Raw genomic sequence first — 15,807 nt, 5'->3', positions numbered from 1 at the left:
TCATTGAACTTTCCCCCAGGATGTTTGCCCTTCTCAAGTAGGTGACACTACTAAAGCTAGAGATATACTAATCTTGCAGGCAGTTGTTGGATTTGTGGGGTGTGAGATTGGCTTGTCATGATAACAGACTGTTCCTTCTCCAAGCCAGTGGAACTGTGTCCATGAGTGCGCTATAAAGGCAAATCAGTTGAAGGAAAGGGCATTGGCCCTGTGCAATACTTTAAACTCTGTGTGCTGTGGAAATGCCTTGGGTTCCTTGTCCCTAGGGCGCTATTCCTATTGGCAGCAGTTGGCCTGTAGCAGTGAGGCTGCCAGCTCACGTTAGGTTTTGATAGAAGATTGTTACTGAGAACAAGTCATTGTGTTAGTTCTGTCCTCCATTTTCACCTCCTTATTCCCTGGGCTGAGTCCAAAGTACTGGGGGTGGGGAGAAGAGTGGCTAACCCTGGCCTGTGGTGCAAAAGCTGGGCCTAGAGCTGCTCTTGTCCTGCAGTTTGACCCTTTTGAAGAGACAGTTCCAGTGTTGCTAACAGCAGTGGTTACTAGAACTTCCAGGAGAAGTGAGATTTCCCGCCCCCCCCCCCCCAACCTGCTGGTGTTAAGTAGCACATCCCAGACTTCTTGTCAGAGAGAGTCAAACTGACTCAGTGTTTGGCTTGGTTTGCAGTGGGGTTCCCACCTCTGGAATTGAACCAGTAATCACAATGGTGAGTGATTGTTAGAAAGTGTCCCTATATGTGCCATGGGTCCTTTTCAGTGCCTGCAGTTGCAGAAGTTAAGGATAGTGTTGCACATAACTTTAGCCTCCAATGCTGATGTCTATTGAGCTGTGCTCACTACTTCCTCCATGTGTGGGTGGGTGGGTACAATTCATCACACCACATTCACTTCCTGGGAGGGAATTAAGAATACAGGAGCCAGACTTCAAAACTAACTTTTTTTATTAAGACTTTTAGGTGCCTATAAAGTAATAGAACAAATCCCAGCCCAGGAAGGCAGACCTAGCCCCAAATCCTGTTTGGCAAGAGCAAAGAAGCTTTGAGGATAATGACACTACTGCTGTGCTTCCTACCAAGAAGTCAACTGCTAAGAGAAACTGCAATAAGCTTCCCCATATAGGACATGGTGGGTTCTCTTTCGTGTCATAAATAACCAACATTCAGTTAATCCAGTAGCAGGCTGTGAGACCTGTCTACAGGGATGGAACATGAGGGATGAGTGCAGGTACCTCCCCCTATACAGCTGGCTGGGAGTCGTAAAGGGAGAGAGTAGTAAAGGGATAAATGATGTGATACTGCACAATGAAGGATGTGTCCTCAGTAAATAATATCCACCACATCAGCAGCAGGAAATGCTTAACAGTGAAAGCAGCAGTGCCACACAAGAAGCCTAGCAGAACAATTCTGTGTTTGGTGCTAGACCACAGCAAGCATGATTTGAAAACCAGTCCCAAGAGTTACTCCACTGTTAAGTCATGACGGGATACAAGCATATGCCTTACTCTCAAAATCCAGGAAGATGGCTGGACAGACACACATACTGAAGTTCACTGGAGTTACCTCCTCTCTCTTCCCTGGATCCCAACCAACCCATTGTCCTAGAAAGGAGCAGCTCAGGGGAGGGTAGGGGTGGGAAGGATTTCTAGCCATGTCCATAAAAGGGGCTGAAGAGCCTGTTTACCTTCTAGAATGGGGGAAGATGCCAGTGTCAGGCTACAGCAAGTGGCTACCAGACAGGGAGAACGAGTCCATCTCCTATGCAGTAACTGGCCCCACCCATTCTCTTACCACATAGCACTTGTTCCATTTAGGCTCTGGGGAGGTAAGTGCTACGGTGCTGTGAACAAGGTACAGGGCCTACTTTAAAGGAAACTCCAGTGGATAGTGAAGCGGGCAGAGGCAGACAGCAGCTTGGCTATGCCTTCTGCCAGCTACTTTTTCCCTCCACCCCAGCAAGCAGTAGCTGCTTCATTTGTGTTGTACAATTTTGAAGTGCATGATGGGTAGGGCAAAAGACATTCAAGACCACACTGGAAAGAAAAAGCCTGCTCTGTGCTTGGCTTAGAATCAGCACCACAGCCCCCTCATCTTGTGCTCTAATTCAGACATGACAGGTTTCAGACATGGTGCATGTATACAGACCCACACTCTTTAGCCTCACACCTCATTGTTGAGATGGACAAGAGCTGCACCCCCTAAGAATCTCCTTTAAAAGAAGCAATCACATATTGGAACAGACACTCACTCCATGGATACACGTCTAGCTAGAGAAGCCACTCTTCATGCCCCAGCATCCTCCATACCCCACTTCTCCATCAACCTCTGCAACGCAGTGCCTGAGTCAGAAAGTGGAGTTTAGAGTCCAGCTCCCTGTCCTGTTGCGTCCTTGACTCCATGGTGTAAACAGCAGGAAGAGGTTGGGTCCATCAGTACAAAGAACAGAGCTGGGATCTTGTGGAAGCTGAGGCTCATGGAACCAGCGGGACAGTCACACCTCTACCCGAAGCTGAAACTTGAAGGAAAATCTAGTTTAGTGTCAAATCTCCCCAATGCTGAGGAGAGCAGAGTCTTCTTGCTGTGACCCAATGAATTGCAGGGCAGAGCAGCCATTACTGGGGAGGACCCCATCAGGGACAGTGAACGGTTCTCTCCTTCTGCCTCTGGTAATCTGGAAAGGAAAAGCCAGCATTAGTGAGGCTGATAGAATAGGACAAACAGGAGAGAATGAGCTCAGGTGCTGCTATTTGACTGCAGGCATTGCTCTGTATGTAACAATGTCCTGTCAGTAGTGGGGAAATTGATGCTACTACAGTAAGGGTGACAGGTCTAAGGTCCAGCCTGAATACAACACTCATTGGACTCCTCTCTAGCAGTTGATTTTAATGAGATGGCATGTTTGTTGGCAGCTTAGCCACTTCATTCCTAAATTCCTCCAGCACTCTTGAAAGTAGAGCTAAATCTAGGGATTTGGTGTCCCTTAATTTGTCAACTTGTTCTAGCACTTCCTTTGACACTCCAGTCCAGAACCTGATCTTAACTAAGGTGAGGCACTATCTCACACCACCTTAGAATCATAGAATATCAGGGTTAGAAGGGTTTCAGAGTAACAGCCATGTTAGTATGTATTCGCAAAAAGAAAAGGAGTACTTGTGGCACCTTAGAGACTAACAATTTATTTGAGCATAAGCTTTTATGAGCTACAGCTCACTTCATCGGATGCATACTGTGGAAAATACAGAAGATGTTTGTTTTTATACACACAAATCATGAAAAAATGGATGTTTATCACTACAAAAGGTTTTCTCTCCCCCCACCCCAGTCTCCTGCTGGTAATAGCTTATGTAAAGTGATCACTCTCCTTACAATGTGTATGATAATCAAGGTGGGCCATTAGAAGGGACCTCAGGAGGTCATCTAGTCCCAAAGCAGGACCAATCCCCAATTCGGTCTTCATGGTGGAAGGTTTATGTAAAGAAATCACTTAGCTTCACTGCAGTATCCTCATCCTCTTCAGCTACTCCTTTGATTTCCTGATAGAATTGTTGGGTCCAACACACACACTCAGGCATCCTACATCTCAGATTTAAAAAATGTCTTTCTGGTTGTGTCTCTGGCTATTTGCTCTAATTTCCATCCAATAACTGCCATAGTTTGCATCTCTCTGATGGCCTCATTAGGGTTGGATTTCCATTTTCTGAAGGATACTTTTTGGCTCAAATAACCTCTTGAACTTGTCATTTTACCACCTGGGTTTTTTCTTGCATCTTGCACCTTGGTTGCTTAGCATGCAGTGTCCTAAGGCTTTAAAATTTGCTCATGTTGGTCAGTCTCCTTTTTAAAAAAATCTCCATTCTAAAGAGCCAGCACTATTTGGAATCTTTCCTCCCTTGAGAAAGTTTAAGTGTGTCCACTGTTAAAGTTATTCAAATTATACCTAGTGAACCAATTCCTGACTTAAGTCTAAAATTGCTGCTTGTGTGCTCTAGAACTACTGTTCCAAGACCCTATTTAAGCTGGTCAGTTTGTTTAAACTTTGTCTTGCTAGGATGTGACCAGTTTATATGCAGGTGCTTGATGTCACTCTTATTGTTGTATTTGACTAGTGTAAAATCTTGATCAAAGCCACAATAGTTTCTGATCAGGAGCCTGCTAGTCTAACCCTATGTTTGACTCTAGATTTTTAGTATTTGTCTAGCTGGAGTCAGCACAGTCTCTTGCTAGGATGCAAGGCATCAGGCTTCACAATCAGCATTTCAGAAGCAGCTAACAGGCACTTACTGTAGGGGAAGTAACGCACTCGCATGATTATCTCACGGGCAGTCTTCAAGATCTCGACAGCCTGGAAGCAGCAGCAAGGGAGTCAGTAAGTTAACAGACTGGGCTGGCAGAAATTAGTTCAAAGGGGCCTGCCCCAATGCCACCCTTCAAACCCAGCTGGAGGTTCCAACCCCCAGTATACAACTTGCACTGATTACTGCTGCTGCTCCTCTAAGTGCAATGCTTTAACATCCAATCAACTCTTATGGGTCAGGCCTAAACCATGACACACTAAGGAAGGTATAGTGGGCTTCCCTACCCATCCTGTATCAGACTTGTGATGACCAATTCTGTGCTTTTTCCCATTTAGGGTTGCTTACTTCTTTAAATCAAGAATGAGCTCTTACCGAATGATCCTTGTCTGTGAGATTCTTCTATTTTATAGGTGGAGATGGGAGCTATGAGTCAGGAATAGAACTAGGAATAGAGGTCTAAGAGCTTGCCTCCTAGACTTGCTCTACCTAGTGGACAAAGTTGTAAAGTAAATGCCACACTGTAGGTGAGTCCAGGCTGGGGTGATGCTGTGAGGGGGCAGGATCAGCTCCCCTCACTGCATGTCTCCTCCCTCAGTTCCCTTAAACCCCTGTCTCTCTCTCAATCTCAGATTGTACAAGCAGTATATGATCCCCTTAGCAGCAGCCAGGAAAACTCTCACCTTGCTGTGCTCAATGTCCTGGAAATCTACATCGTTAACGGCCAGGACCTGGTCTCCCTCCTGAAGCCCTGCTCTGTGTGCATCTGAGTCAGGGATCACCTGAAAATGGAAGAGAAGAGAGCCACGTCAGTCAAACCAACGTATCAGATTATGCAGAGCCACCAGTCCACAGTTCTCTCCCCAGCCAGATCAGGTCAGACCCTCAGAGCTCTGTAGTACCAGTCAGCCTCTATATTTCCCCTTCATGTTGTCCACCTCTGCTCCACTCAGAAAACAGCAGGGTGTGGAGTTTGGGTCAGAACGAAGGTTCATTAGAGCTACAGGTCAGGTTGTCCCCAGCTGCTGATCCTTTGGCAGTTCACAGCAATGGGTTCTGGAGCTCCATGCAGTGTTTGAGTTAGCCCCAAAAAGGTAAACTCTCTGCTAGTTTAGCTTGTCCAAAAAAATTACTAAATCAGCTAGACAAAGTGGCAGAGAGAATGGCAAAGGGACTGATATACCTTGGAGATGAAGATTCCCAGCTGGGAGGCCTTTCCTCCTCGAATGTTGAAGCCCAGCTGTGAGAAGAAAATAGGATTTATAGTTAAGTGGAATGTGAACTACTGCCAGTTACTGGGACTTCTGCTCCAGTGGCAGCAGAGGAAGGCCTTCAGAACCTGCAGCTGTTACCCATGGGGTCAGACAACACCCTGAAGCGTTCAGGGTCTCTATTGGTACCTTTATGGCAACCCTTGCACCCCTGTGAAACATCATCCCCATTTTACAGCAAGGAGTGGAGGTAGAGGTCAGTGGCCCCGTTGGGAAGTTAACACCAAGCTTTTCTCAGTCCCAACCCTGTGCTCCAACCACAAGACATCACTGCTTGGGCAGGATAAGTGTCAGTCATCACCCAAGAACAGGGCCAGCAGAACTCTCATGCCCTGGCCCCCCAATTTCTAGGGGCAGTTTCAGTTTATTATCTAGGAAACATTTTAACAAGTGATAAAAGCAGGAGAGGGAGTCACCTGGTAGCAGGAGCCCCATTCCCAGGGACAGCAGGTTTGTATAATTTTTGGTGATGCCCAGAACGGGTTCAAGTCCCCCTGTTCCCCTCCCCACAAACTGTCTACAGTTCTGGGAGGGAATTTCGGCACTGGGTGCGGGCTCTAGGCTGGGGGTGCAACACTTACTTCATGTGGCTCCCAAAAGCAACCCACACACTCCTGTGGTAGCAGCTCCTAGGTAGGGGGGCAGGAGTCTCCTCATGCTGCTGCCTGCAGGCACCACCCCTGCAGTTCCCATTGGCCACAGTTCCAATGGCAGAGTTGGAGCAGAGGCAGCGCGCAGAGACAGCCCCCACTCCCCAGGATGGGCCAGCTGCTTCCAGGAGTGGTGCGCTGCACGGAGCAAGGGCAGACAGGAAGCTGCTTTAGTCTTGCTGCGCTGCTGCTGGCGGTGGCAGGGGCCCTTTTAAATCACTTAGGGGCGGCAGTGGGGGCTGGGAGATGCTCTGGCGGAGGTGTGCAGGAGAAGCCAGGGGAGAGACCAGGCCATGAACATTGGTGGAGCCAACCCCCCATGCTCTGAATATTCCTGGAGCACGGGCACCATGGGCCCATACAACTCACCACCCCTGCCTCCAAAATGTCTTCCTAAGCATATGCAGAAGAATGATATCCTTCTCAGAGTATGGTGTAGGGTTACCTCCTCCCTCCAACATCTATGTGGACTGGTCTCCAAGCAGGTTTTTTCACCTCTCAATGGAATGAGACTGTGATTGTTGCAGGACAAGGGGGTGGAGAGGTGAACCTGAACTATCCCCTTCACTGCTAATAGATTCCCTAGGAAGTGGTAGATGAAGACAGAATGTGTGTGTGACCCATACCTCCCCTCCCTTGAGGCTACCGGACAGTCACACCATGGTGCATTTTGTGCCTTAGAGCCCTGGAGCAAAGCAAACCTGCCACAGCAAAACAAGAACATACTAAAGTAGCAGACTGCACACACTGATGCCAGGCCTCAACCAGCAGGCAACCCTATCTGGGCCTGTAGAAAAGGCTAGGGCTGTGCCCTGAGAGTTCTCACCTGAGCCCCAGGAGGCTTCTTCAGCACAATAGTGCGAGGCAGGTACTGGGTCAACTCATTATTGTAGTCAGGGTGGTAAACTCTCTGCAAAATACAACAGCCACTGTAAGAGACCTGAAAGCAGCAGGGAACATAATCCCCTAAAGGGGCTTTCTGCACCCTAGACAGGAATTCCATGCTATCGCTGCTCAAGATGCACTTTGTGATACCTATGGTATACTGCCAAGTAAAAGTGGTGTGGCTGGTGGCCAGCAGGGATTCCTCATGTCATTGACATCAAGTGCTTATATACAGCTGTAGGAGATCCATTGCAAAGCCAGCTTACACACAGCAAGGCTACATTATCATCACCCTTCCCTTCCCCCCCAAAATGCACACCATCATTTGCTTGTTACCCCCACTTGGGTTATGCATGCTTTTCCAGGAAAGGTCTGTCTCATCCTAGGTTTTTGTGCAGCATCCAACACAATGGAGACCTGACTCTGATAGAACGGGGTGGGCAAACTTTTTGGCCCGAGGGCCACATGCTAGTTGCAAAACTGTATGGAGGGCCGGGTAGGGAAGGCTGTGCCTCCCCAAACAGCCTGGCCCCCACCCCCTGAATGCCCCCCTCAGAACCTCCACCCCATCCAACCACTCCCTGTCCCCTGACTGCCCCCAGGACCCTTTGCCCCTTATCCAACCCCCCCCCCCCCCCGCTCCCCACCCCTTTACCATGCCGCTCAGAGCAGCAGGAGCTCACAGCCACGCCGCTGCGCTGCCCAGCAGGAGTGTTGGGCCAGAGCACTGACTGCGCAGCTGCAGGGGAGGGGGAACAGCAGGGGAGGGGACAGCCTCCCTGGCTGGGAGCTCAAGGACCGGGCAGGATGGCCCTATGGGCCGTAGTTTGCCCACCTCTGTGATGTAACGTGGTAGCACATGCACGCTCTAAGTACTGTAACAGCCTTTTTCCATCGTGAACAAGCAAGGATCTCTGCTGTCAGATGCAGGCTGTGAGGGGAGGGCAGTGCCAGGCAGAACTCAGCATCAACCTGGATTGTATCACATGTTAAACCACTATATATCAATATTAAAGGATGTGTTGAAGGAGGGGGTTAGACCCTGATTCTTCAGGGCTTTGGCTGGGCCCTAAGCAGACCACATATCTTCTCAGCCAGTTCCTTATAAAAGGCACCATCCCTACCCCAAAAGTTAGGCTTTCTGGTCCACCCAAGAAACCCAAAGACCCAGCTGTTTAACTCAGAGGGCGAGGGCCAAATAAAGTTGTAACCTCAGCATCTCCTTTAATGGGCACAACAAAACTTTGTTCGATATGGCACAATTACTGTAGATCAGTGTGTCTAGATGGGGGACCTGGGAGGACAGGAGGACGTGGTTTCTTTTTCATCTAAAACACCTTGGCACAGCATCACTTCCTACACTCTGAAATGTTTGGTTCTTAATTGGCCCAGTAGTCAGGAAATGCTTTAGTCAAGTTTGGAAGAAATGGCTATGGGTGGAACAGGTTCCTTGCATTAGTCAAGGAGGCTGGGTGTGGTAGCCCTAAGCAAGGCAGAGGACTGCCATTTTTACTCAAGGGATGCTCCTGTGATAGCCAGAGCAGGTCAGAAATCCGTGCAAATCCACCCAAACAAGCCCCACCAGCTGCTGCAATTAGGAACTTCATGGTAATAAAGGGGGACTGCAACCACTATATTAAAACAGAAGGGAAGAGGACACCAGGCACACACAGAGGAGCAAGTTTCAAAAGATTATTGGAAGAGTTAAAATGTATCCTTTTAAAAGATTTTTTTCTGTCATTAATTATGCCTGAGGTAACCAGTAAAAATAAACTTTATGATCTTGTTTACTTTTTATGCTTCTTGTTATTTGGATGGAAAGATTAGATTAGGAAGTTTGTGGTTCTAGTGAATTTTGCTTTAGAGTTCTCCTGTACTCAATACTGTGAGCATTGCAAAACAAGATTTAAAACAAAACATGACTTTCACTAAATATTTTATTTCATGGAAGGTTCTAGCAACATCAAGTTATGGCTTGTAAGGTAAGTGCTAGTTCAGCTTTCTGATTTATTGGAGGTTTAGCTCTTATTTAGGCCCCTGTCCTGCAATGAGTATGCCTAGATCTCTGTACTAATATGAGCCTCCATTGTTTTTAATTGAGTTCCATGCAGAAGTCCATCTGCTATTGTAGGATGAGGACTTTGAATTACATGCTCCTGGGGCAGAGCACTTGTGGCCTTAGCCATCCGTAAGGCAGAGCAAGTTGTTGGTGTAAAACGAAGCAATAGTTGACACTTACCTTTAAAAAAAGGTTACAGCCAATTCTAACAGCTACTTTCCATCCAATCTGCATCTCAATCTGCCCAACCTGACAAAGGTTTAGTAAATGCTTAGCTAATTTTAAGAGAATCACTGGCACCACCTACAGCTGTAAAGGTTTAGAAGAGCTTTTCGGAAGACTGCCCCATGGTTAAGCCACGGCAGCTCGCCCAGCACCGAGCTCGCAGAGGAACCATTATTCCAGTTCGAGCCCAGCGGAAATACTGCCTCGCTTGTAACGAGTGTCCCCGGGGCCCAGCAGCCCGTTTTTCAGACCGCTGGGAGCCAAGCACTGACCTCGTGGGGAGGGATCCAGGCCGGCGGGTTCTCATAGGCCGGCAGGAAGACGACAGGATAATCGTCATAGGGGATCCTGCTGTCCATCGCGGGAGCGGCTCTGCAGGGAGAAAGCGCGGCGTCCCGTGAGTGGCTGGACCGCTGGACCCCGAAGCCACCCCCACCCCACGGCGCTTCCAGCTACGGCGGGGCGAGAGCAGGCTCCTGGCTGCCCCCCGCGCACATCCCGGCCTTAGTCTCAGCCGATGGGGCCCAGCCCGCCGCACCGACGGCGGAGAAGCCCCCTCCAACACCCCGCAGGCCCGCCAGAGGGAGCCCGCCCCTGTACCCCCCTCACCGTCCAGTTTCCTCGCCCCGCACCCCCAGCACGATCATGTGACCGTGACCCACAAAGATCACGTGACGAAGCGCGAGTCGATGACGCTGTCCCTCGGTGCTGCCCCGGTTACATGTAGGAGCGCGTCTCTTCCCGTACGTGGTGACGTATCGCGTCGTGGCTCTGCCATTGGCGGGCGGGGCGGGTTTGAATGTTGGCGGTTAAAGCTCCAGGACAAGGGGAAGGGTTACTAAGGGGAGGCCGAAGGCTCAGGCAGGCGGCGGTTCCTTTCCGCACCAGCTTCCCGCGGCCCTGCTGACTTGGGGCGCCGGGCTTGGGCTGCTGGCGCCTGGTCGTTGTCACGGGGCCTCCGCGAGGGCAGGTATCTCTCCCCCGAACGGCCCGGGAGCTCTGCGGCCCGGCCCGGGGCCGGCTTGTTCTCCGGAGCCGCTCAGGCCCGCGGGTGGCGGGATGCGAGCTCTCCCGGTGTTGGCTCGCTCGGGGGCCTGGGCTGCCACCACGGCGTCCCCGTGACCCTCTGAGCGCGGGGCGGGCGGAGCTGGGCAGGGCCTCCCGGTGCAGAGCTCGGCCGTGTCCCCCGCTGGCTTCCCCACGGGGCCTCGCCTCAGCCCCTCGGAGTCAGAGAAACGGGGGTACAGCTAGGAGCAGCGTCCGCCGCCCCGGCTTGGCTGAGCCGCCGCCCCCCCTTCCCCCCCCCCCCCCCGGCAGGAGCGGAACAGTCTCCGTGCTGGGAGGCCCCTGCAAGCACCACGGGCCGCTCGCCGTCGCCTCCCGCCCTTGTTCCGCGCTACCCGGCTTGAGGCAATGGAGCCCCGTGCCGCGCCCCCAGGCGCTAGAGCTGCCTGAGTCAGCCCAAGCCTGGGATTGTCATAGACTATCAGGGTTGGAAGGGACCTTAGGAGATCATCTAGTCCAACCCCCTGCTCAAAGCAGGACCAATCCCCAATTTTTGCCCCAGATCCCTAAATGGCCCCCTCAAGGATTGAACTCACAACTCTGGGTTTCACAGGCCAATGCACAAACCACTGAGCTATCCCTCCCTTTGTTGGCTTCCCTCCAATGAGCGTTTTATGAATGGTTTTGAGCTTTGTTCCTGGTCAGTTTGTCACAATTTCTCTGTGGGAAGCTTTGGGGCAGGCAGTGCCATGTCTGTTGATGGTGTGGCATGATGATGCTCTCTTCCAGAAGGGGCTCTGTTACTATGGTGACTGGACACAGAACGGGTGCAAGACACTGAGGCTCAGGGAAGTGAAGGTTGTACAGCACATCAGCATCGTTCTGGGAATAGGGAGGCGAAAAGCTGCTCATATCTCTCCAGAGCCTCAGGTGACAAAAATCCTTCTTTCTTCCTGTTAAAACTGATATTTTTATCAGCTGTACTATTTTTTCCTAACAAACAAAAACCTCCTTTCCAACTAAATAGCAAGGGGTGGGGGTTACATTTTTGGGATCCAGGACAATAGCATCTGCTGCAGACACCTACTAGCAGAATATTGATGAGAGATTGCAGCAAAGTCTACAGCAATCCTTGACCAGAAGTGTAGCCACCACCTGCTACTGAGGAGAGAGAACTGGGTCTTTACTACTCCACATGTTCCTAGCTTTAGTGTTTTTGGTCTTTCTGTTGCTGCTCATCCTTTTCCCAAGCACTGAAGCACTTGGAGGAGAGGAAGGTGATCAGGAACAGTCAACATGGATTCACCAAGGGCAAGTCATGCCTGACCAACCTGATTGCCTTCTATGATGAGATAACTGGCTCTGTGGATATGGGGAGAGTGGTGAATGTGATATATCTTGACTTTAGCAAAGCTTTTGACACCGTCTCCCACAGTATTCTTGCCAGCAAGTTAAAAAAGTGGATTGGATGAATACACTATAAGGTGGATAGGAAGCTGGCTAGATTGTCAGGCACAATGGGTAGTGATCAACGGCTCAATGTGTAGTTGGCAGCCGGTATCAAGTGGAGTGCCCCAGGGATCAGTCCTGGGGCCGGTTTTGTTCAACATCTTTATCGATGATCTGGATGATGGGTTGAATTGCATCCTTGGCAAGTTTGCAGATGACACTGAGATGGGGGGAGAGGTAGATACGCTGGAGGGGAGGGATAGGATACAGAAGGACCTAGACAAATTGGAGGATTGGGCCAAAAGAAATCTGATGAAGTTCAACAATGACAAGTGCAGAGTCCTGCATTTAGGAAGGAAGAATCCCATGCACCGCTACTGGCTGGGGACCGACTGGCTAAGCAACAGTCCTGCAGAAAAGGACCTGGGGGTTACAGTGGACAAGAAGCTGGATATGAGTCAGCAGTGTGTCCTCGTTGCTAAGAAGGCCGACGGCATATTGGGCTAGATTAGTAGGATTATTCCCAGCAGATCAAGGGAAGTGATTATTCCGCTCTATTCGGCACTGGTGAGGCCACACCTGGAGTACTGCATCCAGTTTTGGTCCCTCCGCGCTACAGAAGGGATGTGGACAAATTGGAGAGAGTCCAGCAGAGGGCAACAAAAATGATTCAGGGGCTGGGGCACAAGACTTACAAGGAGAGACTGAGGGAACTGGGGTTATTTAGCATGCAGAAGGGTGAGGGGGGGGGGATTTGATAGCAGCTTTCAGCTACCTGAAGGGGGGGTTCCAAAGAGGATGGAGCTAGGCTGTTCTCAGTGGTGGCAGATGACAGAACAAGAAGCAATGATCTCAAGTTGCAGTGGAGGAGGTCTAGGTTGGATATTAGGAAACACTATTTCACTAGGAGGGTGGTAAAGCACTGGAATGGGTTACCTAGGGAGGTGGTGGAATCTCCATCCTTAGAGGTTTTTAAGGCCCAGCTTGACAAAGCCTTGGCTGGGCTGATTTAATTGGTGTTGGTCCTGCTTTGAGCAGGGGTTTGTACTAGATGACCTCCTGAGGTCTCTTCCAACCATAATATTCTATGATTGTCAGAGTGAAATTACCTGATTCTGGTTAGTTTAAAGGCTAGCCCTGAAATTCTGAGTTGCAGTCATAAAACCAATCAAGTTGTCATTAGTTACTTTGGTCCTTGGAAAAGCTTTGAGCAGCAGAGGCTTTGGAGGTATGTTTATGTGCTTGGGTAGGTGATGCTGCTTCAGGTCTGATTATCATACACATTGTAAGGAGAGTGATCACTTTAGATAAGCTATTACCAGCAGGAGAGTGGGGTGGGAGGAGGTATTTTTTTCATGCTTTGTGTGTATATAAAAAGATCTTCTACACTTTCCACCGTATGCATCCGATGAAGTGAGCTGTAGCTCACGAAAGCTTATGCTCAAATAAATTGGTTAGTCTCTAAGGTGCCACAAGTACTCCTTTTCTTTTTGCAAATACAGACTAACACGGCTGTTACTCTGAAACCTGCTTCAGGTCACTTACAGCAGGCTTTCTTTACAATTCTGAAGGCTTGCCTACATTACAGGTTATGTCAGCATTATGCTGACCTAAGCATTGGTGTGGACAGCACAACATTGCTACCACCTCTCATGGAGGTGGTTTTATTATGCTGATGGGAGAGCTCCCTTCTGTCAGCATAGAGTGTCTTCACCAGATGCACTACGCCACTTCATTGCTTCTAGTGTAAATGAGCTCCAAGTGTCCTAAGATCTAATTTTTAAGTGAAATGTTAAATTATTCAGAAACTGCTATCTTAGGGTTTCTCACTCTATCTGGGTAATCTTTCTTTGTGCAGTGAATGTGATATAATGGAATCATAGACTCTTTCCAACTTATGCCAGTTGTAAACAAACACCAGTGCAGACTATGTGGAAGCTGAATGTGTCTTAATGCCCAGAGTGGCTGTCAAGCCTGATAAAGGAAATCCAGCTGATGATACTTACAGTGAGACACACTTAACTCTATGTCTTTGGTTTTTTTAGGGAAGCTATTGTAATCTGAAATGGTGAAAGAGGATGAGAAAGTGATTCCTGTGCGTGTGGTACTCCGCTGTCGCCCCTTGGTCCCCAAAGAGATCAGTGAGGGATGCCAGATGTGTCTATCCTTTGTGCCTGAGGAACCACAGGTAAGTAAATGATGTCTTGACTATGAAGGGTCAAAATCTTTCACTTACTAGAATCACTCTATTGACGTCAGTGGTATTTCTGTAGACTCGCACCATTGTAAATGACCTGAATTTAGTATCGAGTAAATGAACCCATAAACTGCAGTGTATGTGTCACTACCTGCTTTCTCATCTTTCCCACAGGTGATTGTAGGCAATGATAAATCCTTCACATACGATTTTGTGTTTGACCCATCTGCTGAGCAGGAGGAAGTTTTCAATAGATCTGTTGCCCCTCTGATACGGGGCATCTTCAAAGGTGAGAGCCTGTTGGATTGTTCATAGTAACTAAGTGAAATCTCTTTTTAAAAATGCTGTCAGTTGTGGTCAGGGTGGCATTCCAAAGTCAAGTGAAACAGGAAAAGATCCTGTCAAGCCAGGAAAGATCACTTGGTTATCCACTCTGATTTCCCTCACCCACCATACCTTTCCATGTTAATAAAATGCTTTTCTGATTAGAAATCAATCCCAGGCTGAAGTGGTGAGTGCTAAATCCTGCCTATTTACTGCTAGCGTGGTATTCCACTGGGCCACCAAGATGAGTTGTGCAGTCTCACTGGGCTTCACGGAAAGCAAAAATGGATGGACTGACTTAAAACACCAGGATTATGTTAAGATCCTTTATGATTGTTTGTTTGATCTGCAGTCCAACACTTGAATGTTATATGCTTCAACTTTGAGACTGGTTACCTAAGATGTTGTGGGGAGGGGAAGGTTGACAGAGCAGTTAAAAAATTGTTTCTGGCATCTTTAGTCAGAACCATAAAATTAGGCTTAATTAATAAATCTCACCTCATACTTCATAGTCCAGATAAGGCACCTGGTTCTGTTCAGCTTTTTGTTCTTGACTTAGCAGACTATGAATTGTGCATTTATGCTGTGTAAACTGAATGGGTGAGTGGCAATGCTTCTCTGAATTGGAGATTCTAGCTTCTGAGGACACTTCACACGGAAGCATACTAGGATGCTCCAATCTGACAAGGTCTCTTCTTAGATGATCCCATCCTCCTCCTGATTCCAGGCATTCTCTACTTCTTCAGGGTATAATGCTACTGTCTTGGCGTATGGACAGACAGGTTCTGGAAAAACATATTCTATGGGAGGGACTTACACTGCTGATCAAGAGCATGAACCTACTGTTGGAGTCATTCCTCGTGTTATCAAACTGCTCTTTCAGGAAAAAGAACAGAGGCTGGAATGGGAGTTCACCCTGAAAGTCTCTTATTTGGAGGTAAAAGCTATTTACAGTTTCAAAATATCTGGAATTAAAAGCAAACTTTGTAATAAAGTGAGGCTTAAATAGGTCAAATTCTTCAGGCAGCTGGGCTTATTAAAATCGAAGCCTCAGGTCACACACTATGTTGGAGTCTTGGTTGGGACTGAAACCAGATTCCACTAGGCTCCTCTTTTTTTTTTTTTTTTTTTTAAATCATAAAGCCTCCTTCTTGTGGTTATTTAAATAGTCTGGTGTGGGGGTTTTTTTTTTTTTTTTTTTTTCCCCTTCTCTTTTTCTTTGGTAACACTCCAGTGAGTAGGGTTGTGGCAGCTGAATCAGGAGAGCTGGTATAAAGGGAAATCTAAAGGACTTTAGAAAGGGACCTATAACTTCTCATGAATGAAAGCCTATGTAGCAGATAGGTGTCCCTTGCCTCTGTTTTTCAGAAACTGGGAATGAACAGCAGGGGATGGATCACTTGATTACCTGTTCTGTTCATTCTCTCCAGGACACCTGGCACTAGCCACTGTCA

The 15,807-nt window shown here is 48.5% G+C and overlaps 2 protein-coding genes across 7 annotated transcripts in view; one reads left to right on the top strand and one right to left on the bottom strand.

Annotated features, from left to right (window-relative positions):
- Nucleotides 1-923: 923 nt before the first annotated feature.
- Nucleotides 924-10,080, bottom strand: PDZD11 (PDZ domain containing 11). Of its 4 annotated transcripts, none has more exons than XM_084638229.1 (8): nt 9,988-10,080; nt 9,651-9,750; nt 9,334-9,402; nt 7,036-7,119; nt 5,472-5,528; nt 4,972-5,070; nt 4,278-4,338; nt 924-2,667 (listed from the first exon to the last, which is right to left on the bottom strand). In XM_084638229.1, exons 1-8 carry the CDS (start codon nt 10,023-10,025, stop codon nt 2,627-2,629), a joined length of 549 nt encoding a protein of 182 aa, XP_084494355.1. In that variant the 5' UTR covers nt 10,026-10,080; the 3' UTR covers nt 924-2,626. The 4 variants fall into 4 exon arrangements, with proteins under 4 accessions (XP_084494355.1, XP_084494354.1, XP_084494357.1 ...); XM_084638228.1 differs by having other exon boundaries at nt 924-2,511; XM_084638231.1 differs by lacking the exon at nt 9,334-9,402.
- The window catches only part of KIF4A (kinesin family member 4A), a 40,781-nt gene continuing 34,986 nt past the window's right edge, over nt 10,013-15,807 (top strand). The window contains exons 1-5 of one of the 3 annotated variants that reach the window (XM_084638226.1): nt 10,013-10,121; nt 11,173-11,313; nt 13,878-14,020; nt 14,204-14,318; nt 15,100-15,290. In XM_084638226.1, coding sequence (XP_084494352.1) covers nt 13,898-14,020; nt 14,204-14,318; nt 15,100-15,290 — 429 coding nt within the window. In that variant the 5' untranslated portion in view covers nt 10,013-10,121; nt 11,173-11,313; nt 13,878-13,897. Of the gene's footprint in view, nt 10,122-10,187; nt 10,349-11,172; nt 11,314-13,877; nt 14,021-14,203; nt 14,319-15,099; nt 15,291-15,807 lie in introns of those variants that run through there. The other 2 variants (XM_084638225.1, XM_084638224.1) reach the window with 2 other exon arrangements.

This window comes from Lepidochelys olivacea, assembly GCF_965140295.1.
Source record: "Lepidochelys olivacea isolate rLepOli2 genome assembly, chromosome: 9".
Classification (NCBI taxonomy): domain Eukaryota; kingdom Metazoa; phylum Chordata; order Testudines; family Cheloniidae; genus Lepidochelys; species Lepidochelys olivacea.
This window is presented reverse-complemented; position numbering and strand designations above follow the sequence as displayed.

What these genes read in the sequence shown, in the direction of transcription:
- PDZD11 (XM_084638228.1), bottom strand. Translation starts at nt 10,025, where the DNA reads ATGATCGTGCTGGGGGTGCGGGGCGAGGAAACTGGACG. An exon ending in CGGGGCGAGGAAACTGGACG is followed by an intron (nt 9,751 to 9,987) that starts GTGAGGGGGGTA and finishes TTCTCCCTGCAG; the next exon opens with AGCCGCTCCCGCGATGGACA. An exon ending in TGGGAATCTTCATCTCCAAG is followed by an intron (nt 5,071 to 5,471) that starts GTATATCAGTCC and finishes TTCCATTTTCAG; the next exon opens with GTGATCCCTGACTCAGATGC.